The sequence below is a fragment of the Pituophis catenifer genome, unplaced genomic scaffold, assembly GCF_029215685.1.
Source record: "Pituophis catenifer annectens isolate HBS135680 unplaced genomic scaffold, rPitCat1.0.hap2 SCAF_7, whole genome shotgun sequence".
NCBI classification, from domain to species: Eukaryota; Metazoa; Chordata; class Lepidosauria; order Squamata; family Colubridae; genus Pituophis; species Pituophis catenifer.
The window spans coordinates 3816353-3835955 of record NW_027256887.1 but is presented as its reverse complement, the minus strand read 5'-3'; the positions used below and the strand labels follow the sequence as shown (position 1 = coordinate 3835955).

Genomic DNA, 19603 nt, shown 5'->3' with positions numbered 1-19603 from the left:
ACGAACCCTGACATCGAACACCCCCAACGAAATAAAGCTCTGAGGTTCCTCAAAGTTTCAATTTATTAGAGATGTCATGTTGGCACATCTGGGAAAACCCGAAGCTGAAAGCTTCCGGTCCACGGAGTGGGGGAGACGGTTGGGGACCCCTGATGTTTGTTAGGTGATGTTTGGAGGTCCAATTCTGTAGATGGGCCTGTCTGGGAGAGGACTCTGAGGCTAGGTTTCTGAATGTAATTCCACCCTTAATTTCTCAGGGTACACAAATATGGTTGCTTCACAAAAATGGACGTAAAAATGATTCTGCTTTAGCGAATTCACTAGGGCGCCTCATAATGAATTATGATACTAACAATTGGACAGATTTGGTTCCTTTTTTTTTTGTTTGTTTTTTCCCCCAAAGTGTTAACAGTAGAGACATAGCATGGATTTACAATTTCAATGCGTCAACCCCTGTCTAGATATGCCGAGAACTATTTATTTACAACGTTTGAGTTCAGATAAAATATTCTATTTCCACTTTTAACTTTCCCCGTGCAGTTTTATTTAAGGCGATGTTCCAGTTTATGATTGCTCTAACTTCTTCCAGTTTCTCGATATAAAGTCTGAATGAAGGGAAAAAAAAAAACACATCCCAAGACCTTCATGCAGTGGAAAATGTCAAAGTAAAGCTACACTGCATGGTCCAACAGTCCTTTCATATTATTTTGGTTTCTTCCGTAGCTGCCAAAGTTCTCTGAAATGAAACTGGGGATTTGAAGGTCACGTTTTAGATACAAGAATGACTCTTATCTTCTGTTAACGTATTTAAGACGTAGATGCGTATTATGCAATGTTGTCGCAGAATTACACGTTTCTGCTTTCAGGTTTTTTTTTTTTTCCATCGTTCCGAGCAGATGAGTTAAAAATAAATTAAAATGAGGGGAGAGAGACAGAAATAAAGGAGGATGTTTCTGCGTCACTGTGAACCACGAGAAGGCAACAGTCAACGGATGGCTTATCTGCTCATGGCAGAGGTGGTCGATTTTAGGATCCCAGGTAACTTATCGGAGCCAGGAATTTTCCATGGCCCCGGCGAGACCGTTGCCTTCCGAGCGGTGGGGTTGGGGTTGTGTGTTGGGATGGGATGGGCGTGTCCCTTCCGCGGGAATTCGCCGGGCTTCCTCTCGGATTCCTTCTGGCTGTGATCCATGTCACCTCCGTGGGAGCTGCAGCTATTGCTACTATACGCCTTGGTAGCACCAATGGAATCCAACTTGACGTGTTCGGTTGACTTCTTCTCCGCAGCCACCGTGACATAAGGATCCTTTGCTCCAAGGGTTCCCCCTCGTTTGCTTTCCAACCTCTTGGATCTCCCAACCCATTCCTCGTTGGTTCCAGCACATCCATGTCCTTTGACACCATCCTCGGCCGTTGGGTTGAGTCCTCCTGCCTTAGTTTCCGGCAATGACCTTCCGCTCTCTGTAGTCTTACTCTTGCCTTCTGAGCTTGATTTCCTCCACACCTCTTCGTGTTTTGACCTATCTATCTTCTTAGGACTTGCAGACCTCTCCGTCTGTTCGCCTAACCTTTTCTTCCGGTGGCCGTTGACCGAAAACTCCTTTGGTTTGTTGGCGTGATGTTCCCTCTTGATATCCCAAGCTGAGTCTGGGCTTATCTGGCGGGAAGGGTCAGAGGATTGGGCTAGATGCGATGAAGATAATGGCAAGACAATGTCATCGGGGGAAAGAGTTACTTCCGACAGACCTGGGGAGGTGGCAGCGGGGGCCCTCCAGGCGTTTGATTCGTCTGTTTTAACAAAGAAAAACAAGGTTAGTTCCACAGACCCCTGTCAAGTATTCATTACAATGCCTAGACCAGCTATGGCGAACCTTTTCGGCAGTGAGTGCCCAAACTGGAACATGCACATGTGTGCCTGTGTATGTGCACATGCCCACCAGAACACCAGAAACTCAAAGACCAGCTAGCTGATGCACATGCATGTGATGGCCACCTGGTCTTCAGGTTTCTGGTACATGCATGTGCGCCAGCCAGCTGGCCTTCACATGCGCTGGAGCGCCGAAAACCCGAAGACCAGGTGGCTGGCATGAGCATGGCCACTGGCTCTGGCGTGTATGAAGACCATCTGGCCGGCGTACATGCCCACAGAGAGGGCATGCGTGCTATAGGTTTGCCATCACGGTCCTAGACAGTTCAACAGAAAGCAGCCTCTGTCGTTTTCAAAAGCTTGGTGAAAAGGAGGGAGGAGACGAGTAAGTAAGAGAAGTCATTTCAATAGAAATTCCAACTGAGGTGTTGCTACTTTTTCTCCCTGTGATGCTCTTCTAAAGTTGCATGGTGAGAGCTACGTCTCTCAACATGGGGTGCTGTTTTTTGTTTTTTTGTTTTTGCCTCACAAAAGCTAGCCATGGTGGACCATTGACGGAAAAGAAGAAGGAGAAGGAGGAGGAGGAGGAGAAGAAGAAGAAGAGGAAGGAGGAGGAGGAGAAGTAGAAGGAGGAGGAGGAGGAGGAGGAAAAGAAGAGGAGGAGGAGGAAGGAGGAGGAGGAGAAGAAGAAGAAGAAGGAGAAGAAGAGGAAGGAGGAGGAGGAGGAGAAGGAGGAGGAGAAGAAGAAGAAGAGGAAGGAGGAAGAGGAGAAGGAGAAGAAGAAGAAGGAGGAGGAGGAGGAGGAGGAGGAGGAGGAGAAGGAGGAAGAGGAGGAGGAGGAAAAGAAGAGGAGGAGGAGGAAGGAGGAGGAGGAGAAGAAGAAGGAGGAGAAGGAGAAGAAGAGGAAGGAGGAGGAGAAGGAGAAGGAGGAGAAGAAGGAGAAGAAGAAGAAGAAGAAGAGGAAGGAGGAGGAGGAAGAGGAGAAGGAGGAGGAGAAGAAGAGGAGGAGGGAGGAGGAGGAGGAGGAGGAGGAAGAAGAAGAAGAAGAAGAGGAGGAGGAGGAGGAGGAGGAGGAGAGAATTGCTTGGGTCAATCATATCTGCCCCCCTGGCTAACTTTTGGGAAGGGGCATTGAAGAAGGGAATTGGCCCACCCAAGGGAAAAAAATATTGCAAAATTGAATCCGGGTCGGTCACTGGGACCAGAGGTTTTTAATCTTCCGAGCTTTCAGACTCGTGTTGGAGCACCTCTACTGGAATACGTGCTTTGGGGTATTCTGTGAGTCTTATTTATGTGGTGCCTTCCTATTGGTTGGTTGGTGTGTTGATGGCTGGTGATTGGCTGTTTCCTTGTGCTGCCGAGCCCTCCGTTCCTAAGTATTTGATAGGCTGGTGGTAATTCAGCACTCCTGTTGACTGACAAGGGGCCTGTTTTCCAGAGTTTAATTATTTCCCCACCTATTTTTGTACCCAACTAGAAAATGTTATTAGGACCCTTGTAAAAAGTTAGTTAGGGAAGTGATTGAAGCCTGGAAAACGGGCCCCTCATCAATCAACAGGAGTGCTGGCTTACCCCCAGTTTATCAAATACTTAGGAAGCGAGGGTTTGGCAGCACCAGGAAGCAACAGCCAATCGCCAGCCATCAACAGACCAATCAACCAATAGGAAGGCACCACAAAAATATGACTCACAGAATAACCCAAAGCCCCTATTCCAGAAGAGAGAAGTTCCTTGAGGATGGGCTCCCAGCACAAGTCCGAAAGCTCGGAAGATTAAACCTCTGGTCCCGGTGACCGACCCAGATTGGATCGTGCAATATTATCCCGGGACACGTATTTTTTGCCTTTATTCATAAAAAGATTAATTAGATCATTCCTTGCTCTAGGCCCGTGATGGCGAACCTATGGCACGCTTGCGACAGGTGGCGCATGTAGCCATATCAGTTGGCACGCCAGCTCAGCTCTGGCGCGCATGTGCCCACCGGCCAGCTGATTTTCGGGCCTTCTGGCCCACCAGAAGTAGGGAAACAGGATGTTTTCTGCCTCCTGAGGGCCTGTGGGGGGAGGCTGTTTTCGCCCTCCCCAGATGCATAGAGAGGATCTGGAACCAGGTGAGAAAGAAAAACGGGCCTACCAGGCCATCGTGTGCCAGGAGGGGGGGATGGGGGAGGAGGGGGTTGCACCAGCATGTGCAGGGTGGGGTGCATAGATTTATGGGTGTGGGCACACACACGCGTGAACCTCCTCCGCTCCCCCGCCCTCCTGGCATGTGATGGCAGAAAGGTTAGCCATCCCTGCTCTAGGCCAATTTGTAACCTCCGACACAACACATCGGTCAAATTTTGGGCGTTCTAGTGAATTCTTAAGGAGGAACATCGGCTTCACCATGTAGCTTTGATCATCGAACGGTTATAAAAAGATGGCAGGTTAACCATTAGGCGACAGGATGGGGTCCATGATCTATATTGTAATGAAGGCAGCATTCATGATTGAAACGTGAGCCTGGCTGGTTAAGACATTTGATATATAAATAAATGTTTGCAGCACATTGAACACCATAGTTCAGGGGTGTCAAACTCAAGGTCCGGGGGCTGGATGCGGCCCACGGGGTGGTTAGATCGGGTCTGTGAGGCCACCCTGGAAACAGCGAACAACTTGCCTGCGGTGCCTCTGCCAGCAAAAATGGTGCTTGGGAGGGTTGCAGGAGGCCATCGTAGCCAAAAACGATGTTGTGACCTAGGCTTACTGAGTCATTACACTACACAATTAGTCCCAAAAATTTTTATTGTAACAGCTGAGAATATATGTTCATTTCCAGCTGAGTCCCAATTAGTTGCAAAACAAGTCCTTCGGAAGAAGTCCTTCAGGATAATCACCAACCTTTATCTTTTGACACCCTGCAAAGCCCCACAAAGTTCAGAAACAAACAAGAGATGCCGACTGGAAACAGAGTTAGCAACGTTGCTTTCCTGCAAAAGGCCCAAGTGCTTTTGTTTCTCTTTTTTTTTAATTTATTTATTTATTTTTTTAAATTTGATTTATATGCCGCCCTTCTCCGGAGACTCAGGGCGGCTTACAATGCTTTAAGCAATACAATGCTTTAAGCAATGCTTTTAAGCCTTATTGGAGGGTCCAATCATCTCCTGGCCTTACTCCCGGGTTGTCCCTTTTGCTTTAGCTGCTCTTGCCTTCTGGCAGCTCTGTGCATGCATGCAATAGGAACAGGCTCCTCATGTTCCTCTGCCTCTCTGCTGTCCGACTCTAAAGGCTCTGGAGTCCACGCATCACTCCCAGATGGCCTTGGCCCTATCTCTGCCTCCGACGCAGAGCCCTCGTCCGGGCCTTCCCCAGACTCCAGGACTGGCCCATATTCCTCCTCACCCTCCTCACTGTCTGACTCTGCCGCCAGCTCCTCAGGCTGCTGGTGCACCACAACAAACAGAGCTTAGGAGCCTGTTTTCTTTGGGGCCACCACAGGAGCCCCTGACACGAGTGAGGTTGAGCTGGCCACACCCTCCCTGGCCACCCCCACTCCACACCCCTTCCCCTGAGGTCAAACACAACTTTGATGTGGCCCTCAATGAAATTGAGTTTGACACCTCTGCCATAGTTGATCCTGATTTGCACGCTCAGAGCTAGATTTTTTAAAATTATAACCGCAGGTTCGATTCAGTGGCTTTTGATGGTCATTTCATGTCTCCCTTAAGTCATATGCATTTCATTCAAACCAATAACTTCTGTACATGGAGAAAATTTGCAAATGGAAGGAGATGGCGAAGACGTTTTGTTGATTTTATTGGGTACATCTATGCAACCTGGAAAAATTATGATTTTTTTCCTCTTTTCCTCTTTCATACTGCTCTTTTGAAACGGGAAGAGACCAGAAGTGGTATTCAGCCGGTTCTGACCAGTTCTGGAGAACTGGTAGCGGAAATTTTGAGTAGTTCGGAGAACCGGTAAACACCACCTCTGACTGGCCCCGACCCCATCTATTCTCTGCCTCCCGAGTCCCAGCTGATCGGGAGGGAATGGAGATTTTACAGTATCCTTCCCCTGCCATGCCCACCAAGCCATGCCATGCCACGCCCATCAAGCCATGCCCCACCCACCAAGCCACACCCACAGAACTGGGAGTAAAAATTTTGAATCCCACCACTGGAAGAGAGATATCATTAAACCACCTTCAGCTTAACTTGTTAACAGTCAGAAACTCAGGGGTGAAATGCTCCTGGTTCGGACCGGATTGCCTAATCTGGTAGCGATGGCGGCGGATGGTTCGGAGAACCGGTAGCAAAAATCCTTGCCCCTCCCCATGACCAGCTGAGCCGGGCAATCATCAGAGGCTTTTTATTTTTTATTTTTAAAAGCATTTTTTCTACTACCTCTTCGGCCGAAGAGGTGGTAAAAAAAATGCTTTGAAAAGCCTCTGACGATCCCAGCTGAGTTGCCTGATCGGCAGAGGCTTTTTTCCTTTTAAAAGCCTCTGACGATCCCAGCTGAGTTGCCTGATCGGCAGAGGCTTTTTTTTTCTTTTAAAAACATTTTTAAAAGAAAATTTAAAACTGCACGCGGCCCTCCCAGGCTCTGTTTTCAGCTGGGACAGCCTCCTGCAGCCCTCTACCAGCAAAAACAGAGCTCGGGGGGCTGCACGCGGCCCCCACAAGCTCCATTTTCTCTGGTAAAAGGCTGCAGGGCCTGAAAACAAGGCCTGTGAGCTCCGTTTTTGCTGGCAGAGGACTGCAGGAGGCCATCCTGACTGAAAGTGGGGCTCACGAGCTCTATTTTCACTGGTAGAGGGCCACGCCTCCCCCATCCTGGCCACGCCCCCGGCCCCTCCCGAGGTCAAACAAAACCCTGATGCGGACCTCAATGAGGTCAAGCTTGACACCCTTGTTCTATCAGCTTCTATAGGTAGTCCTCGACTTACAACACTTCATTTAGCGACCATTCAAATTTCAACGGCACTGAAAAAAATGGACTTATGGCCGTTTCTCAGAGTTACGTCCTCTGCAGCATCCCCCTGGTCACGTGATCAAAATTCAGACATTTGGCAACTGACTCACATTTATGACGGACACAGTGTCTCGGGGTCAAAGGACCCCCTTTTTGAGACTTTCTGACGAGCGAAGTCAATGGGGGAGCCTGATTCACTTAACAACGGGGTTACTAACAGAACAACTACAGCGATTCTCTTAGCAACTGTGGCAAGAAAGGTCGTAAAACGGGGAAAAACTCACTTAAATGTCTCACATAACAACAGAAACGTTGGCCTCAGTTGCGGTCGTAAGTCGAGGATTACCTATACTACTGTAGTATTACTGAATATATTTCTTTCACTGTTTGTTTACTGCTGCCTCTGTTAATAATTTAAGTTTATGCGATGAGAATGACTGGCCTATCAAAATGCCAATTATGTAAATGTAATTTACGACTTCAGAAGCCATTTTGAGAAGATGTGAATTACTGATCTGAAGACCGATCCTGTCAGTGCCAAAATACATTTCTCTCATCTTCGTTTTGTTTACAAAGTTGGGATCAAAGCGACATATTTTCAAAAAGGATGTTTTCTCCGTGTTATTTATTTATAACGTTTGCAAATCTCTCCAGACTGAAAATAATCCTTCTTCATCGTCGTCTTCTTCTTCTTTAAAAAAAAATCCTTTTCAAACACTGCCTCAAATCTGCAATGTTTTTTTTTTTTTTGGTTAAATACAGGGCATAATATACTAGGATAGAAATCTGTCAAAACATTTGAACTACGGTTAAATACATATCCTGGTTTCTTTTTTTTAGTAATGGAATAAGGGACACGGTGGCTGAGTGGCTAAGACACTGAGCTTGTTGATCGAAAGGTCGGCAGCTCAGCGATTCGAATCCCTAAGTGCCGCGTAACGGGGTGAGCTCCCGTGACTTGTCCCAGCTTCTGCCAACCTAGCAGTTTGAAAGCACGTAAAAAATGCAAGTAGAAAAGTAGGGACCACCTTTGGTGGGAAGGTAACAGCGTTCCGTGCGCCTTTGGCGTTTAGACATGCCGGCCACATGACCACGGAGACGTCTTCGGACAGCGCTGGCTCTTCGGCTTTGAAACGGAGATGAGCACCGCCCCCTAAAGTCGGGAACGACTAGCACATATGTGCGAGGGGAACCTTTACCTTTATCTTCAGCAATGGAATAATTTCTGTTAATTTTAATATTTTCTTTGGATCAGACATGAACGAAATATTCTCGAGTTGCACGAAATGGAGCAGTACATAAATTTTTACATATATTGTTTTTTTTTAAAAAATATGCATTCTTAAAAAGGAGATTAATTCCTTAGCTTCTCTTCCCTTTTTATTTCCCCATATAATACGCTGAATTCAGATCACCCTTTTTAAAGCTCAGGATAAATATTCATTCATTTTCCTATGAGTTTTAATCTCAGGTTAACCTTGAATGAAATGCATAATTGCCCAAGGAAGCTTATATTGCACCAATTTTTTTTTTAAAAAAAAAGAATTGTGAGAGGAATATAAAAGAACTCCAAAAAAGAAAAAAAAAACCTCAATAATTTATATATTCGGTTTCAAAAATGGCTTCTAAAGAAACATCAATGAATCTATTGCATTAATTGAACTGAAGCAAGAAGTTAGCAGTTGAAGTGGCAACGTGCATAGATGAAAGTAGAGTTAAATCTCAGGTAAAGTTTATTTTTTTAATGCTGCAGCTCTAATAAATCATCCAGAGGATATTGATGTCGCTCCACTCCATAAAGGACTCGGCATAATGGTTAACCTAGCATCAAATCAATTTCTAAAGTTTGGGGTGGAAAAAAAAGGAAATTTAGTACAATCAAACCCCTTGAGTTAACATTTGTAGATGTCCCTACGACCCAAAAATCAAGATAGCAACTCATCCACCCTGCTTTTTGTAAATGTGGTTCCAGTTGGCAGCTGGAGTTTTCGACCCTTTGGGCCAGACAATGGTTGTTTGCAGACACATAGAAGTGAAAGTAAAACTGAAAGGAGGAAAGGATGCTTTTTTGGGAATTAGACAACCATGATTCTCTGTCTCTTAAATCAGGGGTCTCCAACCTTGGCAACTTTAAGACTTGTGGACTTCAACTCCCAGAGTTCCTTAGCCATCAAAGCTGGCTGAGGAATTCTGGGAGTTGAAGTCCACAAGTCTTAAAGTTGCCAAGGTTGGAGACCCCTGTCTTAAATCACTTCTACGCAAGGAATATCGTACAATAACAGTGATCAGGTTGGTTAATTGTATTAAGTTACTGCAGATTATGAGGTATAATAAAGAAATGCATTGGTCATTAACTCGGACCCATGTATGATGCCATTTTTCAACCATTAAAAAAAACATCATTTGTCTCAACCAGAGATCTGCTTCTTCGTAATTTGAATGGGGTTTTGATTTTTCTGGATTCTAGATCGAGAAGACAAGGGCCTTTTCATATTTAAATGATACTTTATCTATGAATGTGTGTGTGTGTATTACAAAGATAGATAGATAGATGATAGAGAGATAGATGATAGATAGATGATGGATGGATACATACATACATATATACACGGATGATAGATAGATGATAGATAGATAGATAGATAGATAGATAGATAGATAGATAGATAGATAGATTGATAGATAGATAGATAGATGATAGATAGATAGTTATAGATAGATGGATAGATAGATAGATAGATAGATAGATAGATAGATAGATAGATAGATAGTTATAGATGGATGGATGGATAGATAGATAATTGAATGGATGGATGGATGGATGGATAGATACATACAGACATGGATGATAGATAGATAGATAGTTATAGATAGATGGATAGATAGATAGATAGATAGATAGATAGATAGATAGATAGATAGATGATAGATAGATGATAGATGGATGGATACATACATACATATATACATGGATGATAGATAGATAGATGATAGATAGATAGATAGATAGATGATAGATGATAGATAGATAGTTATAGATAGATGGATAGATAGATAGATAGATAGATAGATAGATAGATAGATAGTTATAGATGGATGGATGGATAGATAGATAATTGGATGGATGGATGGATGGATAGATACATACAGACGTGGATGATAGATAGATAGATAGTTATAGATAGATGGATAGATAGATAGATAGATAGATAGATAGATAGATAGATAGATGATAGATAGATGATAGATGGATGGATACATACATACATACATATATACATGGATGATAGATAGATGATAGATAGATAGATAGATAGATGATAGATAGATACTTATAGATAGATGGATAGATAGATAGATAGATAGATAGATAGATAGATAGATAGATAGATATAGATGGATGGATAGATAGATAAATAATTGGATGGATGGATAGATACATACAGACATGGATGATAGATAGATAGATGATAGATGATAGATGATAGATAGTTATAGATAGATGGATAGATAGATAGATAGATAATTGGATGGATGGATGGATAGATGGATGGATAGTTACATACATACATGGATGATAGATAGATAGATAGATAGATAGATAGATAGATAGATAGATAGATTCTTGAATCGTCCTTCTTTAAGGGCTGCATGATTAAACCTGCCAATAATTTAGCAGGTAAAAAGAGTTTTTTTCCCTCTGAATTTTTCACCTGCAGAAGTTCTGCCAGAACAAAAAAAAGTTTTTTTCTTTTAAAAGAAGGCTTTTTTAAAAAAACTTTTAAAAGCATTTTTTTCAGCCGAAGAGGTAGTAAAATGCTTTTAAAAGTGAAAAAAAAAAGCCTCTGATGATTGTGTGATTTAGCTGGGCATGTGGGGGGGTGGGGGGGGCAGAGATTTTTGCTACCGGTTCTCTGAATCACCCGCCGCCATTGCTACTGGATCGGGCGATCCAGTCCGAACCAGGAGCATTTCACCCCTGCGTTATCTGACATTATTACTGAAACAGATAGGCCTCAACTTACAAATATTCATTTAGTGACAACGGCACTGAACAAATTGACTTAGGACCATTTTTCACACTTACGACCCTTGCAACATCCCCATGGTCATGTGATCAAAATTCAGAGGCTTGGCAACTGGCATGGATTTATGACAGTTGCAAAGTCCCGGGGTTCTTGTGATCCCCTTTTGTGAACTTCCCAGCTGGCTCTTGACAAACAAAATCAATGGGGGAAGCCAGATTCACCTATAATCTGCATGATTCATTTAACAACTGCACTGATTCGCTTAACAACTATGGCAAAAAAAAAAGGTCATAAAAGAGGGCACGATTCGCTGAACAACTGCCTTGTTTGGCAATGGAAATTTTCAGCTTCCTCGCGGTCCTAAGTCGAGCAAAAAGACAAGCTTGTATCTTTAGAGCCACGTGGGAAAACGATCGAATGTTATTTTATCCTGGGAACTGTACCATTGCATCTCATCCAAATTATAGTCATGAGTATTATATGAATAAAGATGGACAGACTGTTTTAGACAGAGGGACACAGAAGAAAATGAAGACAGCAAGGTTTCTGAAATACGATTTGAATTAAGTTTAGAGTTTTACAGAACCCTACCGAATTGGTTAAACTAATCTCCCCGAGTCTGGAAGATAAAATGGTAGGGTTGGAAGGGACCTTGAAGATCTTCTAGTCCATCTCCCTGATCAAGCAGGAGACCCTATACCTGTTGTGGCCCGCCAGTGGTCTGCGTGGATTGTGGCTGATCCTGATGACGAGGAGGCTGGTGTGGTGTCACGCCAGCAGTCTGTGCAGCAGGCGCTCGAGTCGGACAGCGAGGAGGCTGAAGAGGATGTGGTGCCAGAGGCAGAGACTCAGCCAGGGCCTTCAGAACCTCCAGAGGCTCCTTCAAGTGAAGAGAGTGAAGTGGAGGAGCCTCTTCTCAATGCTCGAGCATGCAGGGCTGCCAAAAGGCAGGAGTGGCTACTCAGGAGAAGGAGGTCTCCTCGAGAGTAAGGCTTGAGGCTAATTGGCCACTCCCTTAGTCTATTTAAGTTCGCACACAGCTGGCAAACGTTGCTGGAAACAACGATTGGTCCTACACAGAGCATTTTGAGAGTGAGTTTTTTGTTACAACTTGGTTTCTGGGCTGATTGCCAACCCTTGTCGGACCTTGTTTATTCTCTGTAATTCATAGCAGGCTGATAAGGATTAAAGCCTGCATTTGGAAAGGGGTCTGTTTGTACTAAACGGAGTTTTTGGAGCTGTGTATGTGTGCTACACTTCTTGGGACCCGTAGCTGGGGCAGAACAATACCAGTGATGGCTAACCTTTTTGCTGTCGCATGCCAAAAGCAGGGGTAGTGAGGGGGGTTGCGCATGTGCGTGGCCCACCTCCCCTGTACATGCGCGTACAACCCCCCTGCACTCCCCCCGCTTTTGGCACGTGATGGCAAAAAGGTTACTGGTGGGCCCAGTAGGCCCGTTTTTCACCCTCCCCAGGCTCCAGAGGCTTTCTTGGAGCCTGGGGAGGGCAAAAACAGCCTTCCTCACCCCCCATCAGAGGCGGGAAACGGTCCATTTCCTGAGTTCCAGTGGGCCCAGAAGGCCCGAAAATCAGCTGGCTGGCGTGCGCTTGCGTGCTGGAGCTGAGCTAGGGCAACGCTCAGGTGCCCACAGATATGGCTCTGCGTGCCACCTGTGGCACGCGTGTCATAGGTTCGCCATCATGGCCCTGTACCATACCAGGCAATGTCTTCTTAATATAATAAGAGGCATCTATAGAGATTGCCCATCATCCAGGTCACGGTTGTCCCAAAAGTGGTTTTTTGAGAGGCCACTGCCTGGACTTCGTTGATTTTTCCTTGAAGACATTTTGCTTCTCATCCAAGAAGCTTCTTCAGTTCTGACCCGAAGAAGCTTCTTGGATGAGATGCGAAACATCTTTGAGAGAAAAAAAAAAACCAGAACAAGAAAGTCTAGTTGCCTTTTGAAAAAGCACTTTTGGGTTTCTACCTTGCATTGGATTGGAAAATCCAATGTCAGAAAACATCTTGTTCCACTGGCAACTTTTGTCATCGATTCTTTGTGGCTCTAAGAAAGCATAATATTAGAAAATCTATGAAGGATGGATTTGGGTCTTGGGAAAAGCAACCTGGAATAAAATTCAGTTTCCAATAAGGATTGGTTCAGCCTTTCCTAGGTTGCCAAATGCAGGGAAACTATAGACCAGATCTGCTCTCAATTTCGTCCCATTTCTGCCAATCGAATGAAAATTGTAAACGAGGGGAATAATTTAGCAGAAGAGCTCTGGGAAATAACAATAACTCCTTCCCCAGTTCTACCTCTCACAGGAGAGGTTAACAGTGCTGAAGTTGAATGGCCTTGCCCAAATTTTCTACAAAAAAATAAATGGGATAATTTTCTACCGTTCCAAGTATGATTGAGCTCTTGTTTCAAATCTTCCTGGAAAAACGTGACACGGGATTTTAATTTTTATCGCCATTCAGTGGTCTTTTGGTTCTTCTCAAACATGTCGTTAAATTGTAGCCTGAGGAGGATGCAACCTCGAAAGGGGGAATTATGGTTAATTTCAACCTCGGCTTCTTCAAAGCTCTCAGGATTGATGTAAGCGGAGCTTAGAAGAGAGTTCTGATATACTTTTGAAAGTACAAGTGGGGATTTTTGGTCCCCTTGTGACCCTAAAAAGATCAGTGTTGAGCCAGAGAATCAGGGGTGAAATTCACTTACCTTCCCTACTGTTTTGCAAATGCGCGCGTGCCATCATCCACGCATGCACAAAGCCTTCTGTGTATGCGCAGAGGCTGAAAATCATCGCAAAAAAGGGACGTCATGACGTCCGGGTGGATGGGCGGGGCTTCGTGCAGTCGGCCCTACCGTATCGTGTGATCCGGTAGGAACTGGCTGAATTTGAACCCTGGAGTGAATGTAATGGTCATTCTTGAGGTGTCCTTGGTGCTCCCTGACCGTGGTTGTTTTCTTGCAGATGTTCATTATCCAAACTACCGTGTTTCCCCGAAAATAAGGCAGGGTCTTATGGCCTTGGCCTTATTATCGGGGGGAGGGGGTTCTTATTATTTTTCAGGTACAGGAGGCCCCTAAACATCGGCCCGCTGCAGGGGAACTGGTGCTAGAGCACCGACCAGCTGCTTTGCCGGTGCTGCTCAGGCCGCTGCTTCCAGCAATCGTGGCAGCTTTTAATTTGCTTCCCATTCAAACAGCACGAGGTGAGGCGGTGAGGCAGGGGAATGATGGGGGAACATGCCCCCCACACACCTGCCATCCACCGGGAACAGCTTCGCAGAGGCCATTCCCGCAAACCATAGCTTGCGTGCCCCTTCTCTTAGTGGCGACCACAAAGAGCAGCCCTAAACAAATTCTTGCCAGCTGTAGCCCTGTTGAACTGGGGGGGAGGGGTCAGAAATGGGGTCTCTTGCAGCGCGTCCTCTCTCTCTTCTCCCATGTGGCAGAGGTGTGTCTGGCTCACCGAATCTGGCCTGCTGATCTCGGGCGGCAGCAGCCGCAGCAATTCTGACCTGATCCTCACTGGCAATGTTGTGGGCAAGAACCGGCCACGCTGATCCTGCTTCATGGATCCACTGCTCGGAGCTCCGGCACCAGTCCCCCTCCCCTAGGTCGACAGGGCTAGGGCTGGCAAGAGTTTGTTTGTGGCTGCTTTTTGTGGCTACCACTAAGTACCCTCTGGAATCAATTGCCTCCAGAGATAAGGAGAATCCAAGACCTCAGTGCCTTCCGCCGTGCCCTTAAAACCTTCCTTTTCCAGCAAGCCGGGCTGGCCTAATTTTTTTAAGTGTTTTTAAGTGTTTTGTTTATTATTTTTAATTAATGGGGCCAAATTTATATATATATATTTTAACTGTATTTTAATATTTGTACTTGATGTTTTTACTTGGCTGTTCACCGCCCTGAGTCCTCAGGGAGAAGGGTGGTATACAAATTCAAAATAAAATAATAAAATAAAAAAATAAAGTGAAGGGGCGTGCAAGCTACGGTTTGCCGGAGCGGCCTCTGCGAGGCCATTCCGGGTGGATGGTAGGTGCGCCTGGGGCATGTTCCTTCACCGTTTGCCCCTCCGCCTCGCTTCCTCATCTCATGCTGTTTGCTGCGCATGCATATAAGTATTTGGGGGGGCTTATTTTTGGGAGGGGGCTTATTATAACACATGCGCTCGAAAGCCCAATTGGACATATCTTAGATATGTAGATAACATCATCAGTGCTAGAGGTGACAATGGACTAGCACTGATGATGTTACCTAGTTGGGTAATGAAACGTCTGCTAGAAAACAACCAAGCTCAGGGAGCACCAAGGACTCCTCATTTCACCCCTGAGTTACAAATATTACCCTTTATGGTCATGCTTGTTCAGACAAATTGAGGCAAGGGTAAACTCAAAGGCGTTCATTTTCCCAATTGATCACTATCCCTGCAGTGTCAGGATTCACCGCTTCACATTTCAGTGTTCCTCCTATTCAAGAAATAATTCTAATTCTCAAGGAAATAAACCCCAACTTCCTGAAACACAGATGTAGGCGTTCAATCAAATTTATTTTAAATTCTGTGCCCAAACGTCAACGTATTCTCCAAAGCACTTAAAGGCAGAACAAGAAGCAACGTGTGGAAACCAATCAAGGATCGTTCCAACGTAGAACTAAGAACTAAGGAGAAATTCCTGATAGGTAGAACAATTAATCAGTGGAACGACTTGCTTCCAGAAGTTGTAAATGCTCCAACACTGGAAGTTTTTAAGAATAGTATAAGGCAGGGGTGTCAAACTCGATTTCTTCGTGGGCCAGATCAACATTCTAGTTGTCCTCCATGGGCCAATGGTGTGGAGAGGAGTTAGCGGGCGCATGTGCACACAGGAGTCGGTGGGTGTATGCATGTGTAGGAGTCACCGGATGCATGTGCACGCAGGCCCCCCCCGCTATCCTGGCCACCTCCTGTGTGCACATGCACCTGCCGGGATTGGGTGGGCCCGGCTGAAGTTACACGGGCTGGCCCCTTATCATTTCCAGGATCCGGCCTGTCGGTCTTGAGTTTGACACACCTGGTATAAGGTCTCCTGCTTATGTTATGGATCAGTGGTGGGTTGCCCCCCAGTTTGGACCGGTTCGCAAGAACCACTAGTAAAACCGGCGGGAGGCCCCGCCCACTGACCCGGACGTCATCATAGGTGATCTCCGCCCACTGACCCGGACATCATCATAGGTGATCTGCTCATGCGCAGAAGAACGGGCGTGCGGGCGCGATGCAAACCGGTAGTAAAGATAAGTAGAACCCACTCGTGTTATGGATGCTTCAACACTGGAGGTTTTTAAGAAGAGATTGGACACTCATTTGTCTGAAGTAGTATAAAGTCTCTTGCTTGAGCAGGGACATTGGAGTAGAAGACCTCCAAGGTCCCCCTTCCAACTCTGTTCTTCTTCTATTTTCCAAGTTTGAGCAAGATCTACTACTAGAGGAGGCATCATACATGTTACGAGCAATCGGACAAATGCTCCATTAAAGAAAGCAAAGAGAAATCGGTCAAAGTATATTAGCAAATGGGAGAGATTACACACCGTATCTTTAGGATGGCCCAGTAAGTAGAAATATGGTGAGCCATGCTTGTCACTTTTCATGCACATGGAGAGACTGGAAGATAGCGTTCCTAAAGGAAGGGGAGGAACAGCCTAGGACCAATCATTAGAATTAACAGAAGCAGTAACATCAAGACATTATTAATCATTTACTATTATTATTATTATTAATATTAATATTATTTGCATGATTAGAAGAGACATTTATAAGCAATAGCCAACTTTTTTTTTCCTAATACAGATAAGACAAAGAGGCATGCAGACAATGAATAAAAGAAAGAGAATTGCAGACATATTTCAGAAACAGATATACAGGCAGTCCTCGACTTAGATTAGTGATTTGGTTGTTAAGTGAATTGGGCTTTTTCCATTGGCTTCGCTTCTCAGAAGATCGCCGAAGGGGATCACATGACCCCAGGACACTGCAACCGGCATAAATACGAGTCAGTTGCCAAGCATCTGAATTTTGATGAATGCAACCATGGTCATAAGTGTGAAAAACTTATGTCCTGTCACTTTTTTCCACTGCTGTTGTAACTTTGAACTGTCACTAAATGACCTGTTGTAAGACGAGGATGACCTGTAGACAGGAGAATGTTCAGTGCCTTTCTTCCCCATGATTGTGAATGGATAACCAGGGATAGTTATTATTATTATTATTTATTATTTTATTCAATTTGTATATATTTGTATAGTTGTTGGAATTCATTGTTGGAATTTATTTCTATGCAACAACAGTAGTATTCAGCCAATAGATGGCAGTATTTACAAATTTGGATCTATGATATACCTGTTCTTTTGTTCTAATAGTTTCCTGTTTCCTGTTACAGTATTTAGTTGAGCAGTAAAGCACATGGTGACTGTGCTCTTTGTTTCCTCTGTGTGGTGCTTCATATCAGGGGTGAGTTCTAAATTTTTTTACTACCGGTTCTGTGGGCGTGGCTTATTTTGTGGGTGTGGCTTGATGGTCATGTGACAATTTTTTAGCAGAGGCTCTGGTCTACCAGGCTTTTAACTGCTTGCAGAGCTGTACCGGTCTACTCATTTTGTTTTTGGAGGCACTGGTCTACCCATTTATTTTTGCAGGCACTGGTCTACCCATTTATTTTTGCAAGCACTAGTCTACCTATTTATTTTTGAAGGCGCTGGTCTACCCATTTATTTTTGCAGACACTGGTCCACCCATTTATTTTGCAGGCACTGGTCTACTTATTTATTTTTGCAGGCACTGATCTACTCATTTGTTTTCTTTTACCACTGATCAGCTGTAGGGCGGCCCTTTGAAGCCCCTTGGCAAGAGTTTAAACAGTTTTTCCTTATAGCCCATCAGCTGGGACTCAGGAGGCAGAAATAAATTGGGGGTGGGGCCAAATAAAAGGTAAGAATAATGCAGGGGGGGGGCAGAACCGGTTTGGTGACGTCATATCCTCGGGGTGCCATCAGCCAAACAATGCAGGCTGGTGACCCCCAGGGGGAGGGCCTTCTCTGTGGGGGCACCCACCCTCTAGAATCAGTTGCCCCCTGAGATAAGGAGAATCCAAGACCTCAGTGCCTTCCGCCGTGCCCTTAAAACTTTCTTTTTCCAACAAGCCGGGCTGGCCTAATTCTTTTTAAGGGTTTTTTAATTGTTTTGTTTTGTTTATTGTTTTAATTAATGGGGCCAAATCTATATATATATATTTAACTGTATTTTAATATTTGTATTTGATGTTTTTATTTGGCTGTTCACCGCCCTGAGTCCTCAGGGAGAAGGGCGGTATACAAATTCAAAATAAAATAAAAAATAAAATAAATAAAAAATATCATCACCGCTACCGGCTTGGCCGAACCGGGCTGAACCGGGAGGAACCCACCACTGCTTCATATACTCAGAAGTTCTAATAATAGTCTTCCTAGTTTTTTATGGCTATTTGAGATCTTATGGTTATTTTAGATCCCTGGAAGATTAACTGCTACATTTCATCGCTTTTGAGGTTCATAAACGTCACAAGCATCTTTGTTCACTGAATTTTGAATACCAGGAGCTTTTTTTGTGGCCAGCTCAACCCTCATATTTTGACATGGAAAAGTCCACACCAAATGACTCTTAATTCCTCAGTTTTGCCTGTTCAGTTCCTTCGAAATCAGAGCCGGTGGTGACTGAAATGGGAATTCTAATGCTTATTGTCATGGAGAATTTGACTTTCCGAGGGACCCTTTTTCATATTTCTTTTCATTGTCAGCCTGTCAACTTTGTTTTCCTTGAGGCACAATATTGCCTTTTTAAACTCCATCTCAATGTCATTTTATGGAAATGGAGAGCAATCCAACCCTCTACGGCAGTGACGGCTAATCTTTTTGCCATCGCGTGCCAAAAGCTGGAGGAATGCGGGCTGGTCGCGTATGTGCGTGCATGCCCACACCCATAATTCTATGCCCCCTGCCCTCCCATGCATGTGTGCGCGACCTCCCATGCTCCCCTTGCTTTTGGCATGTGATGGCCCAGTGGGCCTGGTAGGTCTGTTTTTTGCCCTCCCCAGGCTCCAGAGGCTTTCTAGAGCCTGGGGAGGGCAAAAACAGCCTTCCCCACCTCCCCGGAAGCCCTCCAGAGCCCGGAAACAGCCTGTTTGCTGACTTCCGTTGGGCCCAGAAGGGCCAAAAATCAGCTGGCCAGCGCATGCATGCATGCTGGAGCTGAGCTAGGGCAACGCTCATGTGCCCACCAATATGGCTCCACGTGCCACCTGTGGCACGCATGCCACAGGTTCACCATCATGGCTTTAGGGATTCCCACACTTCTCGGCAGATATTAGTATTCTTAATCCTGCTTTGTATACTTGAGACAATTATGTGGGACGTGGACTTCAAATGCATTTGTTTCCCCGACTCTCTTTTGTGTCTGTCTGTCTCTGTTTGTCTAAGTTTTAAATGACGTCATTCCTGCCGATTCTCTTCTCCCCTTTTGTAAGCCTGACTAGGTGGCCCAGGGGCTAAGACACTGAGCTTGTCGATCAGAAAGGTGGGCAGTTCAGCGGTTCGAATCCCTAGACTAGAGGTTATCTAGAATCCCTAGATGACCTCCAAGATCCCTTCCAACTCTGTGATTGTCACCTAATATAATAAACTCAGAGGAATTTGTTGAACAATGGTATTATAATAATAAACTCGCATTATTTTCTGGTT

The 19603-nt window shown here is 44.9% G+C and overlaps 1 protein-coding gene across 1 annotated transcript in view; it reads right to left on the bottom strand.

The window, feature by feature from the left end:
- Nucleotides 1–562: 562 nt before the first annotated feature.
- MAGI2 (membrane associated guanylate kinase, WW and PDZ domain containing 2) overlaps nt 563–19603 on the bottom strand; it is a 265689-nt gene continuing 246648 nt past the window's right edge. The window contains exon 22 of the mRNA XM_070946864.1: nt 563–1788. Within this exon, the coding sequence (XP_070802965.1) occupies nt 998–1788 (791 nt within the window). The 3' untranslated portion in view covers nt 563–997. The remainder of the gene's footprint in view (nt 1789–19603) is intronic.